Source organism: Ammospiza caudacuta, chromosome 19 (genome assembly GCF_027887145.1).
Source record: "Ammospiza caudacuta isolate bAmmCau1 chromosome 19, bAmmCau1.pri, whole genome shotgun sequence".
NCBI classification, from domain to species: domain Eukaryota; kingdom Metazoa; phylum Chordata; class Aves; order Passeriformes; family Passerellidae; genus Ammospiza; species Ammospiza caudacuta.
Window position 1 is genome coordinate 6,364,415 of NC_080611.1, and position 21,129 is coordinate 6,385,543.

Below are 21,129 nucleotides of genomic sequence, written 5' to 3' on the forward strand. Positions count from 1 at the left end.
CATCAGGGATTTCTTGTGTCATGAAAGAGTGGAGATTCTGCCTGAACACACTGAGCAGGACTGACTGCTTTCTGTGGATGAAGCTGTTGATGTGTGTGTGTGTGCCTGTATCTGCAGGACATAGATGTCTCAGTGTTTGCCTCTCAATGGTGCCTCTGTTCTACAGCCATCTGTGGATAAAGCTGCTATTCTGCCATGAACAATGACTCATACAGGAAAGTCTTGAAGAATTAGGCAAGAATTAGGCAAGTTCGTCCTGAGGACTATTGAAGATGAGGATCCAATCCCATAAATTCTTGGAAAAACTCAGCCTTAGTTTTCCCTTGACAGCTTTAATCTTTAAAACCTGCTTTTGCTGATACACATTTGCCAACAGCAGGTTGGCAGCAAACTGTCTCTGTCAGAGGACATCACACATCCACTGCTTGCCTCTGAGCCCTGCTCACTGTGACCAGCTTCTCCTCACTGCATTTTCCAAAGAGGATCTTACTGGTGACTCTTCCATCTCCTATATTCTCCTGAGCCCCCACAGATTATTGTCTCCAGTCCCTTGTCTTGTAGGGTCACTATTCCTGACCCCCTGCAAGCTTCACCTGGACCTGGAGCTGCCCAAAAACTCTGTGAAGGCTGTAGGGACTATCTGGGTATCAAAAAAATCACAACAATCTCTGCTTCAAATATCTAGTCAGGTTTGGGTACTCAGGAAAGAGCTGAAAGGAAGGAAACAACCAGAGGATTTTATCAGGCAGTCTCTTGTAGGCAGATTGAAAGCAGAAGGAAGAGTTTCTGAAGATCAATTGCGCTTCTCCAACTAGTGGGGAAGGTTCTAGTTTGTGGCACTGCTGTAGAAAGAAAAGATTGCAGGGTTCTTATATTGCAGAAAGGAAACTGTCTGAGGAACGAAAATTAAAATGATCAAGAAAGTTTAAAACAAATGGACATATCTTCATAATGTAATTATAAGGAAATTCCAGGTGTGTAAACCATACATACAACAAAATAAACACAATAAACACAAGTTTTCAATTGGACTAGAATTTAATTAGTAATTTTATTCTCAGATTTTGAAGTTTCTCTAGGTATCAGGTCTGTGCTTCTCGACCTTTCCAGTGAATTGATCAGTCCTCAAGCTGCAGAGTGCAACTTCCTTCCTGCTAGGTTAGTGAGTTCAGCTGGGTCAGTGAAGAATGTGCATTGAAATCCCATCTCCTGCTCCAAGCAGGGCTAACTTCCAAGCTGGCTAAAGTCACTCCAGGGTCTTGACCACATGTATCCTGGAAATCCCATGGAGATTCTAAAACCTCCTTGGGCAGCCTGTCCCAAGGCTGCAGCACTCTCCTGGTAAATGAGGTGCTCCCTTTGTTGGGAAAGGATTTTTCTGGCTGGCAACATGAGCCCATTGCCTCTTGTCCTTTCACTGTGCACTTGCAGGAAAAGCTTGGATGTGTTGGAATTTTATCCCCCCCTTGCAGCAGCATCTCTGCAGTGCGATCCCCCAGCCTTCCCTAAATTCCCACCTCCTCTCCTCACCCAGCACAGACTCCTGCTGGTCCCGGGGCTGTGCTGGAGCCTCTCCAGCGTGTCAGCATCCCCCTCACCATGGGCTGTGTGTGTGTGAGAGCTGCACAGGGTGCTGCAGAAGCAGCCTGCCCCGAGGCAGGCAGAGGGAGTGACCACATCCCTGCACTTGCTGACCACTTGCTGATGCAGTCCCGTGACTGGTGGGTGTTGCTGCTGCAGGGGAGTGCTGCTGACACAGGTCCAGCTTGTTTTCCACCAGAATCCCAAGGCCTTTACTGCAGGGCTGCACTCTGCAGTCAGTCTCCACTCTGTCCTAATGCATGGAGTTGTTTTGTCACAGGTTGAAAAGATAAAGAGGTTGTATTTATCACAGAGTAAATATATGAGGTGAATTAAACCAAATTTATCATGGGCTTGGAAAGGGTCAAACCCTGAGTCCTCTTGTGCTGATGCTAATACAAGTACAGATCAAGAGTGGCACATGGGAGCAGCATTTCAACCTGAAAATTGGGGTTTTCTGCAGAAAGTTCTTATGTCAGTCACAGATTTAAGCAAGGGGCTGTTAACTCTCAGCACGAGTTACTCTTTTCCTACAGGCCTGAAAGAGAATCTTGTAGGGCCCTGGAATGAATCCCACTTCTCTCCATTCCCCCAGGACCTCAAAGGAGGAGCAGGCACCATGCCTAGAGGGGATGAGCTCCGTGTGTGCATGGTGTGGTTTTAAATCAGCATTTTAATCCTCCCTTTGATTAAAAACCCTCCTTTGCAGATAGGCAAAGTTGCAAGAATTATCCAGGCAAACTAGCAAGAATTATCCTTTGGATACATTGATATGGGACACAGCTCCATCTCCCTTAATCAGCTACTTTGTTACTGTTCTAAAATAAAGAGTCCTTTTTTAATTTCCTAGTAGAGGAGATATTTATATTTCGTGTCACTTCCGGTTTGACTAAATGAAAAATAGTACATTACTTGTTCTTAAAGAAATAAATAAAGTTCATTTTATAAACTTAGCAGTTATCTCATTTCAACTTCTTTCCAGCTTTCCACATTTTTTTTGAGGGACAAGCAAAGGACTCAGAGGGCTCTGGAAGTCTTATGAGGACTACGAAGCACATCAGGAAACTTCTGGGAATGCAAAGCATTACTCAGACAAAGGCTTTATAAATATGTTTTCAGCCTTCATCACAGCAGAGCAAAAAATAGCCCCAAGAACACTCCTGCAGAACCAAACCCCCATGCAGGAGCTGTTTCTCCTGCCTGCAGTTTTTTCTTCCTTTATGCACAAACAGGTTGGTGTTTAACAAAAGGCTAAACCCTGATAATCTGCTGATTTGCCAGCCAGCCCTGTGCTTATCACAGCAGTGTTTGTTGGCCAGGGCAGAGGCAGTGCTAACGTGCCCAGCTGTGCTGTGAGAGCATCATCATCGTGTGTGTGTCATGTGAGACGGCGAGGGCAGGACCTGCACCCGGGGCTGGACACAGGGAATGCTGTTTGTGAGCTGAGCACACCCATCCACCCCAGGATGGACACAGGGAATGCTGTTTGTGAGCAGCTGAGCACACCCATCCACCCCAGGATGGACATAGGGAATGCTGTTTGTGAGCTGAGCACACCCATCCACCCCAGGATGGACACAGGGAATGCTGTTTGTGAGCAGGCTGAGCATCTCTGACAGCAGCTCCTGCCACACTGCAGGATGGGCCAGCCAGAGCTGGGGATGGCTGGAACCAGTTGTGGGTGTCTCTGGGTCTGTATTGAAGGCACTTGAGACAGTAATTCATGTTCAGACTCAGGTGTTTATTATTTCTTATCAGTAAAACAGTCTCACAAACATGAGTTTGGCAGCTCTACATTAGAAGGCACAAAATGGCCAACAATCTCTTGGTACCAGGTCTTTTAAGATTAAACTATCCAATTAAGAAGTGACACCTGGATTATTTTCACTTTTAACCCAAAAACTGATCTCAAAGAGCTGCAATATGGATTTTTCCACCCAACTACAAAATGCCTCCCAAACCCATGGAGAAGAAGGAAGGAGAAGCATGAAGAAGAAACCCAGGGTGACACCCTGTGCCCTCCATCTTGCTTCCATCCACAACACACTAAAAATCCAAAAGCCTCAATTTCTCACTCGGTGATACACTTACACTGCTCTTTATAATCTATTTCACAATTTTGTGGATTCCAGTCTATCTTGAAGTCTGGGAAACTTTCTCCATGAATGAGGGTCAAAGTCAGTGCTGCCCTGGGGGTCAGGGCACCTCAGAGCAGACTCAGAAATATTCCCTGTGCTGCCCTGGGTTTGCACAGATGTCAGGTAGCCATGGAGCTGGGGAATGAAACAATGAGATGATTTTTGTCAGCTTGACAAACAGATCATTGCTTGATGGCAGGGCCCTGTCCAAGGGGCAGCAGCAAACAACGTGCCAGGGAGTTCTGACTGGCACAAAGGAGCCCAAATGTGGATGAGAGGATGAATGGCCAGTCAGGAGGCATGGGTGACAGCCAGCTGTGATGACAGGGTATAAAACACAGGACAGAAGACGACAGAAATCTAAATGGAAAACAACGTATGGCAGCAATTTAACAGATAAATACACGGAAGAAGAGAAAGGAATGTCATGAGAGGAAGGGACACAGAGTGCTGGATGTGCATGGGAGGAGGCAGGAGCCTTGGCTGGGGTGACCAGCAGGTGTGGGTGATGGCACTGGCGCCTGGAGACAGCACTGGGAGTGAGGAGAGCAGCCAGAGCCACTGCTGCTGTGGCTGTCACTTGGGCCACCGGGCTGAGCCCAGCCACGGGGCACAGCCCAGCATGAGCACGGCCAGGAGCCAGCACGGCCTGTGCCCTGGCACTACCCTGGCACTTCCCTGGCACTACCCTGGCGCACCTGCCGGCAGCGTGGGATCCTGTCCCGGTGCAGGAGCGTCTCAGACGCCACGGGGAGCCCCTGGGGCTGGCGGTGCGCTCCCAGCACGGCGGGGATGCTCTGTCCTCTCGGGGACAAGGAGCGGCTCAGCAACCGCGTGTCTGGGGCATCCCGCACGAACCGCACCTCGCATCCCCCGCACCCTGCACACCGCACCTCTTGCACACCGAACCCCTCAGTCCGCACAGCCCGAACCCCTCAGTCCGCACATCCTGTACCCCCCGCACACCCCGATCCCCCACACCCCGCACACACCCGCACCCTGCACACCGCACCTCTTGCACCCCGAACCCTTCAGTACACACAACCCGAACCCCTCAGTCCGCACATCCTGTATCCCCTGCACCCCGCACACCGTGTAGCCTCTGCACACCCTGTACCCCTCGCACACCCTGTACCCTCCGCACCCCCTGTAGCCCCGGTACCCCTCGCACACCCCGATCCCCCACACCCCGCACACACCCCACACCCTGCACGCCGCACCTCTTGGAAACAGAACCGCTCAGTCCGCACACCCCGGTCCCCTGTACCCCCCGCACATCCCAATCCCCTGCACCCCGCATACACTGTACCCTCTGCACACCCTGTACCCCCCGCACCTCTCACGTTCTGTACCCCCCGCACACCCTGCGCACCCCGTACCCCCCGTAAACCCTGTACCCCCCTGCACACCCCGTACCCCCCGTAAACCCTGTACCCCCCTGCACACCCCGTACCCCCCGTAAACCCTGTACCCCCCTGCACACCCCGTACCCCCCGTAAACCCTGTACCCCCCGGACCCCTGCACACCCCGTACCCCCCGTAAACCCTGTACCCCCCGGACCCCTGCACACCCCGTACCCCCCGTAAACCCTGTACCCCCCGGACCCCTGCACACCCCGTACCCCCCGTACCCCCCGTATTCCCCCGGACCCCGCACCCCCCGCGGGCCGGCGGTTCCACAGCGCCCCCTCGCGCCGCACCGGCGCAGCTGCGCCTGGCAGCGCTCCCGCCCGCCCGCGGGCACGGAGCGCGCAGAGGGACAAGAGGGACACGGACAGACAGACACACGGACACGGACACACGGACAGAAGGGCACACGGACAGCGGGACACGGACACATGGACACACGGACGCATAGGAACACACAGACGGACACACGGACAGAAGGACACACGGACACAGAGGGACACACGGACGCATGGACAGAAGGACACACGGACAGCGGGACACGGACAGAGACACACAGACACACGGACAGAAGGACACACGGACAGCGGGACACGGACACACGGATACATGGACACACGGACACAGAGGGACACACAGAAGGACACGCGGACAGCGGGACATGGACACATGGACACACGGACGGACACACGGGCACATGGACACAGACACATGGACACAGAGGGACACACATAAAGACACAGAGACAGCGGGAAACGGACACACGTACACATGGAAACAGAGGGACAGATGGACACAGACAGTGAGACAGACACACGGACAGAGGCATACACAGACATCAAAGGGACGCATGGACACATCACATGGACACACATCAGAAGGACACACGGACACATGGACACACGGACACAGACACACACACACAGAGACTGAGACAGACACAGACAGACTGACAGACACGGACAGTTGGACACGAGGACATGGACAGACAGACATGGACAGACAGACTGTGAGGCAGGGACACACAGACAGGAACAGACAGACTGGGATACGGGCACGGATGCTGAGACACAGACAGACAAGGACAGACAGACACAAACGGACAGACACAGGGACACACGGACACACAGAGATGCACAGAAAGATACTTGTCAATCTCATAGTGAATCAACAGTCCATATAGTCACTAAAGCATCACCCAGGTTTATTTTATATATATATATAAGTATACATATATATATATATATATATATATATATATATATATATATAAGATTTCTTCACCTTAAGGCTGGCTAAATATATCAGTTACACACAAGCACACCGGGTTACTTGAAGAAAGTAATGGATATCTGCTGGATCCACAGAAGTCTTTATCAGGAGGGAGCCTGCCGCAGCTCAGGTCAGGAACCTCATTTCTCTGATTTCTAAGTACAGAAAAAGGAAAATAATGTAGAGGGTACTGGAGCAACTGAGTTATTTGTGGTCTTGTTTCAAGTCTGTGGCTGTTGCAATTGTTCTGCCATTTTGTAATGAAGAAGTAATATCTCCCAATTGTGCTGAAAGACCTGGATTCTTAGGGTTGATTGTATCTGGTCTGATTCCAAAAGAACTTGCAAAATGCAGTGGCTTTGAGTAAGTGACTGTCCCAGATTGCAAGACAAGATGTATTCTATTTGTATGGCATCTGTATGGCAGCTGTCTTCTGCTCACTGGGCAGTTTTCCTTATCTCTTCCACACCCAATCCTCTCTCAGGGCAGACATCTGCTGATAACAGCTATTGAATGTCCCTGCATGGCTGATAAGAACTACAGCATCCCATTGGGAGATGTGAGCCCAGAGGGAAGAGCCAAGCATTCCTACCTGGATAGAATCTGGAGATTCTGGAACACCAGCACAGCTTCTCCACTGCATTCCCCAGAGAAGCAGCAGCTGCTTCTGCCCCTGGATCTTCAGAGGAAGAATACATCCTTCTCTACAGGATCCCTGCTCCAGCAGAACCAGCCCTGACACTGCAGGAGGGCTGAGCCACAATTCCAATGGGACTGCTGCGAACACCCTGACCCACAGGGTGTCAGGCTGGGTTCTGACTCTGGCAGTGTTGGTTTGGTTACTGCATTCTTTATTTTATCCTTTTATTTCCTTCCCTAATAAAGAACTGTTATTCCTACTCCCATATTTTCGCCTGAGAGCCCCTAATTTCAAATTTATAGCAATTTGGAGGGAAGGGGTTTACATTTTCCATTTCAGGGGAAGCTCCTGCCTTCCTTAGCAGACACCTATCTTTCCAAACCAAGACAGTGACAATTCCTGGCCTTTCTTTATGAGGACACTCCAGTAAAAGAGTGGGAAGAATGCAGCTGTGGCCGTTTGAGCAGTGACCACCAGCACAAGAAGGTCCTTCTCTGCAGCCTCCAACTCACCTGGCCTTCCATGTCCCTGCTTTTGGCTCTCAGCTTGTTCACCTGCCCTTCAGCAATGTCAGCTCGTTCCTTCGCCTCCTCCAGCTCGTGCTGCGCCTTGCGGCACCGCGAGAGATTGAGGTTTGCCTGCTCCTCCTGAAAATCAGACAGCATTGGCACAAATGTCACTGCCCTGCTGTGGGAATCCCCAGAGAGGGGGAACTGTGGGAATCCATAAAATCAGAGGGTTTTGGGAAAGCTGCAAAAGGCAGGCCTCAGAGACAGCAGAACTGTGGTTAGAGCTAAGCAGTAGCCATGAGATTGGTCAGCAGAAAAATTATATAAGTAGAAAAGTAAGGACAAATAGAACAATGGTCTGTGTATTAACTCCCTAAGCTGCAGAAAAGTTTATCTAGTGAGATAATAGGAATTTCTAAGCTTAATAATGGAGCTCTGTACATTGTGTTTTAAGGCTCACAAGCAGGTATTGTATTTGAAATAAGCAAGCATTTTTTAACCAGAGGTACCTGTGCTTATGGTGGTTGGATAGAACTACTGTCAATGTGCTTTTGCTTTGTGTGATTGGTCAAAAAACCTTTAAAGTAAGTTGTAACATTAAGTTCTTAGTCTGCTGGCTGGGATGTGAGCTGGTGGCATCTTCCCATTGTCATACCCATGTAATGAGAGCGATGCTGGAAAATGAAACAGCTCAAGGCACGTTCCCAGCAGTCCTGTCCCATTGGTGATTTGTACAGAGACCCCAGGCAGTGATACCCTGCCACCACTGACACCTGTGCTGGCCTCATTGCCAGTACTCTGTGTTTATATCCAGTATCACCCACAGCATGTCCACCTGGGTGGCAGAACAATTACCCCACTCTGTTCCAGGTGGGAAAATTGGCTTGTGCAGCTCCAAAAGTGCACCAGTTCCAGGAGAACTACAGCTACACCCGCTCTGCTGTGAGCCATAATTAAGAATATTCAAAGGCAGTGTGGCCTTCGCTGCCCTGTCAAATTCAGTATTCAATAATTTAATGATCTAGGGATCCCAGCTTTCAGAAATCTCCACCCAGGCCCCATTGAAAACAGTCCTCCACTCACAGCTTCCTCAGCCTGTTTCTTGTAGGCTTTCACTTTCAACTGCAGCTTGTCCACCAAGTCCTGGAGCCGAAGAATATTTTTCTTATCTTCTTCAGACTGTAGGAAGTGAAAAAGGAGTCAGCCTTGGCAGCTGAACTGAGGTGGCCCACGTGGCAGGGGGGAGGATGTACCTGGTAGGTGAGCTCCTTCAGCCTCCGTTCGTACTTGCGAGCTCCTTTCAGGGATTCTATTCCTCGTTTCTGCTCAGAGTGAAGCTCATTTTCCAACTCGTGAATCTGGAACACAGGATCATGGTGAAGATGGCAAGAATGGCTGCTGATCCTGCTGCCCTGCAGCTGCTTCTTGGGTCTAGATTAGCTAAAATATGCTCCCTGTGTTATGTTGGTGATGACAAAGTGTGTGAACCAATAGTTGTTTATAAAAGGAACTCAGCTGTGCATACCTAGAGAATTTGTAGTGAAAATCAGGCTTAAATCTGTCAGAGAGGAGTAAATGGACACAGGTGAGGGTGGGTTCTATGAATGTTCACCAGGTAAATAGGAAAAATCTGTTTTATTTTTTGTCTTTCATTTGTTATCTTTGGGAGTGGCAGTGGCAAATACTGTTTGGGGACAGCATGGAAACCTGGCTGCTGTCTATTCCTTTTCCACTTGTCCAGCTTCCACAGGCATTGAACTAGAGATGTAAGGTGGCATATCTATCACAGCTCTCACCAAACCTGCTGGGGATACCTGGGGCTCTCCCTGTTTCCACCCTCCCAAGAGGTTCCACCAACGAAGGGCCCAGTTAGAAACTTCACCTTAATCTACCCAAATCTTCACCATACCCTGGCCTCCAGCTTCTGGAGTTGTTTCTTCCCTCCCTTCAGTGCCAGCTGCTCGGCCTCATCCAGACGAAGCTGCAGGTCCTTCACTGTCTGTTCCAGGTTCTTCTTCATCCTCTCCAGGTGGGCACTGGTGTCCTGCTCCTTCTTCAGCTCTTCTGCCATCATGGCCGCCTGGTTGTGGTCACAGTTGTGTTACAAATATTTCCATCCCAGCAGTTCTGGGTGCATGAGAAAAACCCCCAGCCTCACACTGGTGAGGGACTCTGCGCATTCTCAGTGCCCATGGCTGCGACAAACAGGATCACTCTTTCTCAAAGTCTGTGTTTCTAAAACTGCTTCACCTCAGAAAACAGACAGGGTTGACACAAAGAAAAAAATAATCAAGGCGTGCAAATGCGTTGGTACCAATGTTCTACGTTTTAAGTCAGTCAAAATTGAGGTGTTATCAGCTAGCACCCTGCATCTCTGGGCTTCCTCATGACTTTGAGTGTCTGGCTATCTGAAATTTGCCAGAGTCAGACATCTAAGCAATTTTTGCCAGTGAGATGACCCTGAGTACCTCAAACTGCAGTGAAAAGTTTTTGCCTGCTGAGGTGCTCAGAAGCTGGGTTGATAGATGTGGCCCAGCAGAGAAGTCAGGGATCCTGCAGCACTGCTGCTGGTGGGCAGGCAGGACCAAACCCTGGTGCACCAGGGCTTAATGCAATAGTGTCACCATTCTTCTCAGTTTAATTTTCCTATACCTTTCCTAGATGGTCCCAGGTGCTGTTATTTCTGATAACGTGGAACCTGTAGCCTCATTTAAATGAACTATTTATATTCTCTCTTTTTCTTTCTTACATCTAGCATTTGTATAGAATTGTGTATGATTTTATTCTTAATTTCTGCTTTTCTGTGCTGTGTCTGAACAGGCCTTTGTTTCAAACTACTCTTTTTCTATTACAATTTTGCCACCATCTGTTCTGCCTACTACATTTACTCTGGAAGCAAAAGTGAATGGGTATGGGGAAGGGGAGAGAGAATTCCTCTTCAATACAGACAGCTAGTAGGACATGAGGACCCTTTCTGGAGGGGTCTTCTGTGACCCCTGGTAGGGCAAGGTCTGCATGAGGCAGGGACTGTGTGTCACAGATATTTTCTGCTGAAGAATTGGATCTCCTGCATCTGACTGCTGCCTTTCTAGAGTGGAAAAGTAACTGTGGTAGCACAAAATGGAAGAGCAAGAGGACTCACATCTGTGATTGCTTTCTTTGCTTTCTCCTCTGCATTCCTGGCTTCCTGAATGCTGTCTTCAACTTCAGTCTGTAAGTGAGTTATGTCCACTTCCAGTCTCTTCTTGGTGTTGATGAGGCTCGTGTTCTGTTGGGGCAATCAGCAGACAGGTCATTCCCTCCCTCTTTACTAATTAGTGTGGGATGAGCTGCTGCCTAAAAATTCAGAGTCCTAGAATATTTAATTGATCCTAGTCCCCGTGCATTCCACATTTGAGGGAATCAGAAGCAGAGAGCCACGTGAGCATGGTTCATACAGGGGCTGCATTTCTGGTGCCCCCTGAGCCAGGGAGCCCAGAGTGGGGTTGGGAGCCCTGCCAGGCACCTGCTGGTCCCTGCCCCAGCTGATCCAGCCCCACCTCATCCTCCAGCTCCCACTGTTCCACATTTCAGAACTCAGTACATCCCTCTGGGTGTCCAGAGTTGCCGAGGACCCCGCCGGGGGGCACAGAGACCCTGGCACACAGCCCAGAGCACCTGGGGATTTGATTATGACCCCTGGAGCAAGTTAACAGTTTGAATGAGGACCTGAAAGTCACACAGGTTTAAATAGTATAATAATAAAATTATCACAGGGTGAAAATGTAGATTTTAGGATTTTTTGTAGGGGGGTTATGGGGACAAGATGGAGGAACTTGGGTGTGTCCAGCCTTTCTTCTTCTTCTTCTTCTTCTTCTTCTTCTTCTTCTTCTTCTTCTTCTTCTTCTTCTTCTTCTTCTTCTTCTTCTTCTTCTTCTTCTTCTTCTTCTTCTTCTTCTTCTTCTTCTTCTTTTTCTTCTTCTTCTTCTTCTTCTTCTTTTTCTTCTTCTTCTTCTTCTTCTTCTTCTTCTTCTTCTTCTTCTTCTTCTTCTTCTTTTTCTTCTTCTTCTTCTTCTTCTTCTTCTTCTTCTTCTTCTTCTTCTTCTTCTTCTTCTTCTTCTCCATTTTCTGCAGTTGGCACTTTGGGATTGGTTTAGAGTAGAAGTGCACTGTCTAACATAGGTGATGGGTATTGGGAATTAAGTGTAAATATGTTATACGTAGTTTGTAGTATAGAAGGACAACACAGAGCGCCTGTGGCTGCCCTGCTGAGCAGACCTCGGCTGGGCAGAAGGAAAATTTTATAGATAAAAATTAATAAACAACTTCAAGACCGAAAAACTGAAGAGCTCTGACTCCTTCTTTGGACGCGCAGGCCAAAACAGAGACGCCCTGCACATCTCGGGGCTGCAATTATCAACTACTCTCTGAGATTCACACAGCAGGTGAGTGTGTTTGTGCCACTCCCATTTGTGAGTTTGTGTTCGTGCCACTCCCACAGGCCTATAGAAATCTCCTGTGGTGCCAGGAGGTGCCAAATACCTGTGAGTGCAGCAGCTGCACCCTCTCGCTGGCGTCTGTGAGCTCCTGCTCTGACACCTTACGGGCTCGCTCCGTCTGCTCCATGGCAGCTCTCATCTCCTCCATCTCAGTTGTCATCAGACCATTCCTGCGCTCTACTATAGCCAGCTGCTCCTTCAGGTCATCATTCTCCCTCAGGGCATCGTCTAAATGGAGCTGGGAGTCCTTGAAAGGTGAGAGCACCAAATGTGAGACCCAGAGGCGAGCAGAGGCAATGGGAAAGACTCAGGGGGCAGCAGCCTTGTGGTGCCTACCTTGAGCTGCCCTTGCAGAGCTTTGAGGTGCTTCTGTGTCTCTGCTACCTGACAGTTGGCATGGCTCAGCTGGATTTCCATGTCGTTCAGGTCTCCTTCCATCTTCTTTTTCAGCCTCAGAGCATCATTTCTGCTCCTGACCTCGGCGTCCAGCATGGTTTGCATGGACTCTAATACCCTCTGGTGATTCCTCTTCAGCTGTTGAATCTCCTCATCTTTCTCTGCAGTCCTTCTGTCAACGTCTGACTTCACCTGGTTCAGCTCCAGCTGAACACGTAAGATTTTCCCCTCTTCATGCTCTAAAGAGCCCTGTGAGGGTTGAAATATTACAATTTGTTTCTGTAGTGTCCATTGCTGGGAAATGCCCATGCAGAAATGTGACCCTTTGCAGCAGGAAGGACCCTAACATGGACCTTTAAAGACCAAGCACTGAAAAATCTGACTCCTATTCCATACTCACTGTACCCCAGCTGGATATTCAATGGTAATTTAGGAATAATATTCCTTAGGAAAATGCTTCAGACACCACAAGGTCTGGGCACTGAAGGCTGTGGTGATACTGGAGAGACAACAGATCATGAGGAAATATAAAATAGGACAGCCAAGCCTCCTGCTCAGAAGCAGCTTGCCTTCTCTTACATCTCCATGCTGATTTCTGCCTTGTCCCATCCCAGTGACTGTGTGGCCAATTTGCCTTTTCACACAACCTTTCCCTCTGGAACTCATTCCATTCCCTCTGGTGCCATCCAGCTTCAGTTGTAGTAGCAGTGAAAATCCTGAGGCTGGGTCTTTCCACCCACTGGACAGAAGTAAGCACATGCAGAGAATAAAACAGCTGATGCAGCCCTGGCATCCCTTTTTAGAACATATTTTCCAGAGGTGCCTGACTCTCCTTTTGGTTTCTAGAATAAGCCAATGTTGATTAATTCAGGATTAGACTGATTATATTTAGATGCATAAATTGGAGTAGATGGATTACATGACCACAATAACTTTTGCTCCTACTGCCCACCCATTTAGTGAGATCTAAAGATTGTTTTATTCTTCTTTTTCTGCCTAAGAGGAGTTAAAGAGAAAATCAAGTGAAGATCTTCTTGGTGGTGAACAGCAAAAAGACAAAAGGTCTGTTAAAAGTCAATACAAGGGAAATCCTAGCTGCATACAGGGGTAAAAATCTTTAACTCTGAGAATGATGTTGTACTGGAAAATGTTGTCCAGCAATAGCCTGAAATCTCCATCCTTGAAAATTATGAAAACCAATTAGACAAGGATTTGAGCAACCTAATGTAAGGTCAAAGTTGCCCTTCTTTGACCAGGAAGTTGACTAAAGACTTCTAGGGATCCTGTACAAGCTAATTCTGTGCTCACAAAGATATTTTGTGGAGTATCAGATGTGGTCATACAGAAATAATAAAATCTTTTCCAAGAGGCAGTCAGGGAAGATACAGAGCAGAAGGCTAGAAACAAAACTGTTAGGAGTTTTTAAATTTCAGAGACTTTTCTACAGCCTTCCATGGAAGCAAATGCAAATAAATGGTGCCAAATGAGCTCAATTTTAGCCAGGGCCTGAAGGGGTTTTGTGCATGATAGCACAACAAGGAATGCCCCTTTGGTATGGCAGGGGAGCAGCCCCTGTGCTTTTTGGTCTGTCTGTGCTGCTTACTGCAATTCTGGGACAGTTTCAGGATAAGCAGGAATATAAAATACATCCCCAAATTTTCTCTGTTCGCAATTTCTTTAAAAGCAGGCCCCTGACTGAGGACACTTGCCTCTGCTTCTTCTAATGCTGCTTGTAGGTCACACTTTTCTTGCTCAATTTGCTTCTTTGCTTTCTCCAGCCCATGATTTGCTTTTCCAGACTCAGCAATCTGTTCAGTCAGGTCAGAAATTTCCTCTGCAACCAGAAAACACATACTCAGCTCCTCTCAGACAGTGTGATCAGTGGCACCTGCAATTGCTCTTTGGCAGTGGGAATGACAAAAGAGACTCTGGTGTAAAGGGATGTAACAGTGAGAAAAATAATACATCTTATGTGCAATCTTTATTTCTGATAACCTGCACATCCCAGCTCAGTGTGCAATTTGAAAATGAGAGGGACCAACTGAGTGAGCTCAGAAAACAATGTCAGCTTCCTCTGGGTAGTGAAATTACATCTCCAGAGACAGTCATGTTTGATTGATCTCTTTATGCTCAGATAATTCCCAGTGATCACTCAGTTCACAAAAAGGATCTGAGTTGTATTTCCTTTCTATAATTAGTTTGCTTATTAAATGCCAACCCATTGTGGCACGGCTGCATGGTCCTCCAATAATCAGGAGACAGACTGATTTTTTCTAGAAGCAGTGAGTGAGTGAAGCAATCTGAAAAAAAAATGAGTATCATCATAATTTCTGTCTATTCAGTTAACTTGGTCCTCATCCCTGCAGAGGATTATGATGGTGTGAAGAAGGGGGAACATCCTGAGGGAGCAGGATGTTGTAGAGGTGGAAGTGTGTGCTTGCAGGTGACTTTATGATCAGCTGAACAGGAAAGGAAGTCACCACCTTTGTGGGAAAATGATGAAGAACAAAACCCTGGGAAGAGGCAGAGCTCTGGCAGTCCAGAAATTCACAGTGAATCCAAGGTGACAGACACATGAACTCACGCTGAAGGTTCTTGTTCTCCCTCCTGACTGTCTCGGCCTGGTCGAGCATCTCCTCGTAGGCGTTCTTCATGCGGAAGATCTCGGTGCTGAGGGAGCGCGACTCCTTCTGGGCAGCCTCCAGCTCAGTCTGGCTCTCCTGGTACTTCTGCTTCCATTCAGCCAGGATCTGGAGGGACAGGAGGAGAATGACCCACTCTGACACACACTCCTTCTCTGCACCTTTATAGACAAGAACGCAAGAGGCCTGGCCTATCTTAACAGCCTTTTGCTTTGGACTGTTCTCTGCCTGTGACAATAACTCCCTGTGATGCATGCTCTGGTTGTTTTGGTGAGATCTACTTAAATTTGCCTCTTCAACCAACACTAGTGCATGCCCCAAGCTGTCAGGAAGGAGTTTGGTTTGACACCAGCCTGAACATAATGTATTTGGTCTGAATAAGGATGTGTGAGGCTGGGTTGTGTTGCAGGAGTCAGTCCTGGACCAAGCCCACCAAGAAAGGTCATTCTCTACCAATTCTCTCCTCACTTTGATACCACAGAGCTGTAAGATCCTTTTTTAGCACAGTGTTCTCACTCACACAAGGGTATGCCAAGACACAGGGCTGTGCAGCATCACTTGGTCCAACAGTGCAGATTCTTTTAAATGTTAGTAAGAGCACTGAAGGCTGGAACTTTCCATGAGTCTGAGGCTGGCAGACTAGCACTGGGGCTTCTTAGCTTGCGTGTGAGTACTCAATCTGCTTGACGAGTCTCCCTTGTGAAGACTTCATGTTTTTAAGATTATCAGAAGGCTGATTTATTATTTTCTGTGGTCACCTGAGGTTACTTATACAATGACTTTGCCATATGTCCCACTATGGGGTCCTTACCATAATTTTGCTTTGGGCAAGATGCAGTTTATTTTAATGTGAGTGCAGAACTTTGATAATTTCAGAATTTGTCTTGTCCTATCAAATATCTAATGGTGTTTAGGTCTGGCATGGTCTTTTGAACAAACCTTATCAAAATTCCTCTGCTTTTTATCGAATGCTGCACAGACTGCATGCGACCTCTCCACATCAATCATGAGATCATCCACTTCCCCCTGCAGCTTCTGCTTTGTCTTCTCCAGTGAAGCACACTTTGCATTGACAGCCTCAATCTGCTCCTCTGATTCCTGCAGGCGCTGGGCCAGCTTCTTCCTGCAGGATGGGACATTCAGCTCTGAGGAAAAGAAAATTCTGACCTTCTCAGAAAATGGACATGGAAGGAGTTTGGAATGGGGAAGATGGGCACAGAGAGCAATATATAATGCTGTGGTGCCAGGAGCCTGGGGGTGGCACAGCAGTCTGAAGTGGTGCATAGATTGAGAGGATAAGAATGGTACCAATGTGGAGATGGACCAAAAATATGCTTTCAATACTGAAAGGGTAAAGAATGTGCTCTTTCAACTACTATGATTAACTCAATGCACTGGAATCCTCCTTTATGTGGACACCCCTAAGCCTCCACCCCTACTTTTCCTTTAAATATCCACTTACCCCCCTTTTCACTTCCAATACATTAACAAGCACACTGCTGTGCAAATTTCCACTACAAATATATTCTGGTTTCCTTCAGCTCTGCCTTCATTATGCTTAAATATCCTTCTACTTGCTCCAAGCCACTCCTCCACATACTTGGCCTCCTCGAGCTCCTCCGTGCGCTGAATCGCGTCCGTCTCGTATTTGGTTCTCCACTGGGCCACTTCACTGTTGGCCTTGGACAGGGCTCTCTGCAGCTCCCCCTTGGCCTCCTGCTCCTCCTCATATTGCTCCCGGAGCAAGTCACAGTCGTGGCGAGCAGACTGCAGGGCATGGGCCAGGGCGTTCTTGGCCTTGGCAGTAAAAATGAAACAAGTCGTCAGAACGTAAATAATTTGTGACTGGGTATTTTTCCTCTAGTCTGATAAAATATTCATATCTCCCTGTCCATGTGCTGCAGATGCTAGAGAAACAGAAGGAGCAAAATGAATAACATTAGGCATTATGTGTCTCAGGCTTGATGTTGTTAAACAGGGTGGGGTGCTTGTCTGTGGTGGTGTTTGAGGGTCCCCAGGATGAGGGGAGAGACGAGAATCTTGACCCCATGTTTCAGAAGGCTGATTTATAATTTTATTATATATATTATATTAAAAGAAAATGATATACTAAAACTGTGTTAAGAAAGAGAAAGGAGGCATTGGAAGGCTAGCAAAGAATGATAATAAAATCATGTGACTGACCAGAGAGTCCGAGATGTCCGGGCTGTGATTGGTCATCAAGTAAAAACAACCACATGAGACCAATCACAGATCCACCTGTTGCATTCCACAGCAGCAGTTAATTTTTGTTTACATTTTGTTTCTGAGGCCTCTCAGCTTCTCAGGAGAAAAAATCCTGGCAAAAGGATTTTTCATGAAAGATGTCTGTGACACTTGCCCATCTTGTCTGGGGTGATAACACCTTTCAACCACATCTGCACCAGGTGTTTCAAGCAGAGGCAAAACAAATCCACCCACAGACAAATTGCAAGCACTGCTGCTCTATTTTCTTTTTTTTGACTGCTGCTGTTTGCTTTGCCTATAGGCACAGAGCTGCTTTCTTTCACTTCTCTCATGTTTTTGATCTTCAGAATACATGATGAGAAGGGCTTAAACTGTCTTACTTATTTAATTTTTAATGTCTCCTCACTGTGTTGTATTCCAAGGCAAAGTTCAAAATTTTCACTACTCTGATGTCCCTTCTCTGAGGAGAAATCTCATTTCTTTTAAAATAAATTTAAAATAAATATTGTGCTGATTCAAATTAAAGCAAATCACCTTATTTTCTTCCTCTAGTTGTCTCTTCAGCTCTTCAGTCTGCTGAGTGAAAGTATGTTTGCCTCGAGTTAACTGAGAAATCAAGGCCTCCTTCTCCTCCAGCTGCCGAGTAAGTTCACCTAACAAGAGAAAGGTTTTGTTTTTTACACAGAGATATGAGACATAAAACGAATTTATGAGAGCAGCTAGCCATGTGGGATTGCAAGATATAACATAGTAAATTGAAGGGAGAGTAGTCATTGCATTCCCACTGATGGGAAAAGCTGTGCTGACATCAAAGAAAAGACAAACTGACCACAAGCTCACATGATCATTTTGACTGTCAGCACTGCTTCTGGTTTGGTTTTGTGTTTCCTTGGGCAGGTTTCTATGACTGCCACCAGGAGGAGATTCTACTTTCTGAGTTTTGTTCAGATCCCCGAGTGATGAATATGTTACAAAACACACGGGCATTCAGGCAGTGGACTGACACTGGAATATTACATTTGATCAAGGGACCTACCATTCTCAGTCTGTAGGCGTGTTTTCTGTGTGTTCAGATCATTAATGAGCCGCACATGTTCATCATCTTTGGCTCTGACTTCACTGAACTGGTCTTCAAGAGCTCGGCACATCTTCTCCAGGTTACTCTGCAAAGAGGCAGGAAACAAATCCCTCAGTTCATCCATTTGTTCAGAAGAACAACGCTAACAACGACAAATACTCCTTCCCATGCAGCAACCTTGGCTTTGGAGACAGACTCCACATTGCTGGCCAAGTCATCAATCTCCATCTTCAGCTCACTCTTCTCCTTCTCCAGCTTCTGCTTCACTCGTTGCAGGTTGTCGATCTGCTCGCCCAGCTCAGCTGTGCTGTCCGCGTGCTTCTTGCGCAGGGCGGCAGCCGTGGCTTCGTGCTGCAGCGTGGCCTCTTCCAGGTCACGGCGCATCTTCTGGAACTCTGCCTCACGCTTCTTGTTCATCTCAATCTGAGCTGCTGTGGCCCCTCCTGCTTCTTCCAGGCGCTCGCTGATCTCCTCCAGCTCCCTGGACAGGTCGACTCTCTGCTTCTCAGACTTGGCGCGGATCGCGCGTTCTGCCTCGATTTCCTCCTCCAGTTCCTCTATCCGAGCCTATGAGAGTTAATTGGTTAAAAGAGGGCTTTAGGATGGACAGATGTAAAGTTATCACTAAGGAATAAAGAGGAAACATTCACATCCATTAATACTTCTCTTTCTAAAGAGAAGTACTGTGGTATTTTTTGGGGTATTTTTCATCAGGAATGATGAATCTAACTCTATGTTTTTAGAAGGTTAATTTAATATTTTATGTTACTATATTAGATAAAAGAATGCTATACTAAAACTATACTAAAGAATAGAGAAAGGATACAGACAGAATGCTACAAAGAATGATCATGAAAACTCGTGACCCTCTCCAGACTCTTGACAGAGCTGAACCGTGATTGGTCATTTGTCACAGACATATTTTATGAAAAATCTTTTTGCCAGGATTTTTTCTCCTGAGAAGCCTCAGAGGAAAAGAAAAACAATAATTATCTGCTGCTGTGGAATGCAGCAGGTGCATCTTTGATTGGTCCATGTGAGTTGTTTCTACTTGATGATCAATCACAGGTCCAGCTGTATTGGGACTCTGGTCAGTCACAAGATTGTATTACCATTCCTTTCTTTGCTGGCCTTCTGATAAAATCCTTTCTTCTTTTCTTTTACTATAGGGTGCTGAGATGGGAACAGCACCCAGAGTCCCATATTAATGGTTTTATTCATGTGAGGGATAATATTTTTGTAAAATGGTCTAAGAATAAATACCAGTTAATTCTAAGAAACTTGTGCTTGCCACTAAAATTATTAATACCTCCTTCACTTTACCTGAATCTCCTTAATTTTCTTTTGCAGCTGAGAACTTTGAGCCTGCTCATCTTCAATTTTACTTTGCAGCTGGCTAATTTCAAAATCCTTTCTATTAAAGAACAAGAAGGCAAATTCAGTGTGGTTAAGATAAACATGAATTTCAGAATTCAGAGTACAATAAGTCAGTGTAATACTTTTTTAGCCTTTCATCCATTTGTTGCTTATCATTTTCCAGATCCATTATGGAATCCTGAGACATCTTCAGATCACCCTCCAGTTTTCTCTTTGCTCTCTCAAGGTCCATTCGCAGCTTCTTCTCTTGTTCCAGAGATGCTTCAAGCTAAAATACATAAAACATACTGTGACATACATAAATTATACTTTAAAGTAACTATGCTTGATTTAAAAATCTAACTAAGTTGGAAATTGATGAATAGAGAAAATAATCAAATAATCAGACAATAACCAGGACATCTCCTTGTGTGCTGCATTCTCACCATGAGAGAGGTGTCGACAACTTGACTGTGCACATATGAAATATTGAAACACCAGTTTTTGAAAAAACAGAAGTTAAATTTTCCCAGTAGCTGCAGTTCCTAGCATATAGACTGCTAAATATACACAAATTCCCAGTATTTATAACTTCCTGTAGTATATGTGCACATAAATAACAGCAGCAACCTCAAACTGTCACAGGTCTCCTGTTTCAGCTAATGAGTTAAATCAGATCACAAAAGTCTACAGTGCTGAAATGCCCTGTGATTAACATGAAAGTTGTGCTGGATTCCACAATTTCCTGTAAATTAGCAGTGGTTTATTGGCTGAAATTATTAGACCTGACTTGTCTGCTTTAGATGTTGCTTATACTCCAAACTACAGATTTCTAGTGTACTGTAATCTGTCACAGCATTTATACTTATAGTTAGTTATAGTTATAGTTATAGTTGTATTTAACCCAAAACCTTCTACTTACATCATCCACTTGCTGCTCCAGTTTGGTCTTGGCTTTGGTGAGGGTGCTGACTTTGTCTTCCTCAACTTGCAAATCATCCAGTGTCTGCTGGTGGGCTTCCTGGAGGGCCTTCTTCTCCTTGGTGAGTTTGGAAATGTTTTCATCCAGAGCTGCCATCTCTTCAGTGAGGTTCTTTACCTGTCAGACAGCCAGCATCCATCCCATGAGGGGATGCCTTGAGAAATGGCAGAGTGAGAACACAGTGACTGCATCCTTGCATGGATGTAGTAAAAATGTTCTCTGCAAAATGTTTCTATTGATTGCCATGAGGGCAGCAGCATATCTCATACCTGAGAGTCTCATCTCTCTGGTCCTGCAGCGATAGGAATTCTTGCTTTAGTTGTTTTTGATCCCCACTCCTATCCTACGAAATTTATAGTGAAACCTGCTAGATCTTTCCTTGCCTCTGGAAGTTTTTCCCATTGGGATTTACAAAAGCCCTCTG

General features: G+C 46.6%; 1 protein-coding gene across 1 annotated transcript in view; it reads right to left on the reverse strand.

Moving 5' to 3' along the window:
* Window positions 1-4,381: 4,381 nt before the first annotated feature.
* LOC131566291 (myosin-13) overlaps window positions 4,382-21,129 on the reverse strand; it is a 31,080-nt gene continuing 14,332 nt past the window's right edge. Inside the window, exons 22-40 of the mRNA XM_058817529.1 lie at window positions 20,646-20,822; window positions 19,867-20,012; window positions 19,691-19,781; window positions 18,545-18,934; window positions 18,326-18,452; window positions 17,824-17,942; window positions 16,664-16,860; window positions 16,003-16,186; window positions 15,006-15,171; window positions 14,131-14,255; window positions 12,362-12,670; window positions 12,069-12,272; window positions 10,690-10,815; window positions 9,457-9,627; window positions 8,801-8,905; window positions 8,631-8,726; window positions 7,519-7,685; window positions 4,712-4,941; window positions 4,382-4,599 (exon numbers count right to left, since the gene is read on the reverse strand). Of these exons, the coding sequence (XP_058673512.1) occupies window positions 4,382-4,599; window positions 4,712-4,941; window positions 7,519-7,685; window positions 8,631-8,726; window positions 8,801-8,905; window positions 9,457-9,627; window positions 10,690-10,815; window positions 12,069-12,272; window positions 12,362-12,670; window positions 14,131-14,255; window positions 15,006-15,171; window positions 16,003-16,186; window positions 16,664-16,860; window positions 17,824-17,942; window positions 18,326-18,452; window positions 18,545-18,934; window positions 19,691-19,781; window positions 19,867-20,012; window positions 20,646-20,822 (3,348 nt within the window). The remainder of the gene's footprint in view (window positions 4,600-4,711; window positions 4,942-7,518; window positions 7,686-8,630; window positions 8,727-8,800; window positions 8,906-9,456; window positions 9,628-10,689; window positions 10,816-12,068; window positions 12,273-12,361; window positions 12,671-14,130; window positions 14,256-15,005; window positions 15,172-16,002; window positions 16,187-16,663; window positions 16,861-17,823; window positions 17,943-18,325; window positions 18,453-18,544; window positions 18,935-19,690; window positions 19,782-19,866; window positions 20,013-20,645; window positions 20,823-21,129) is intronic.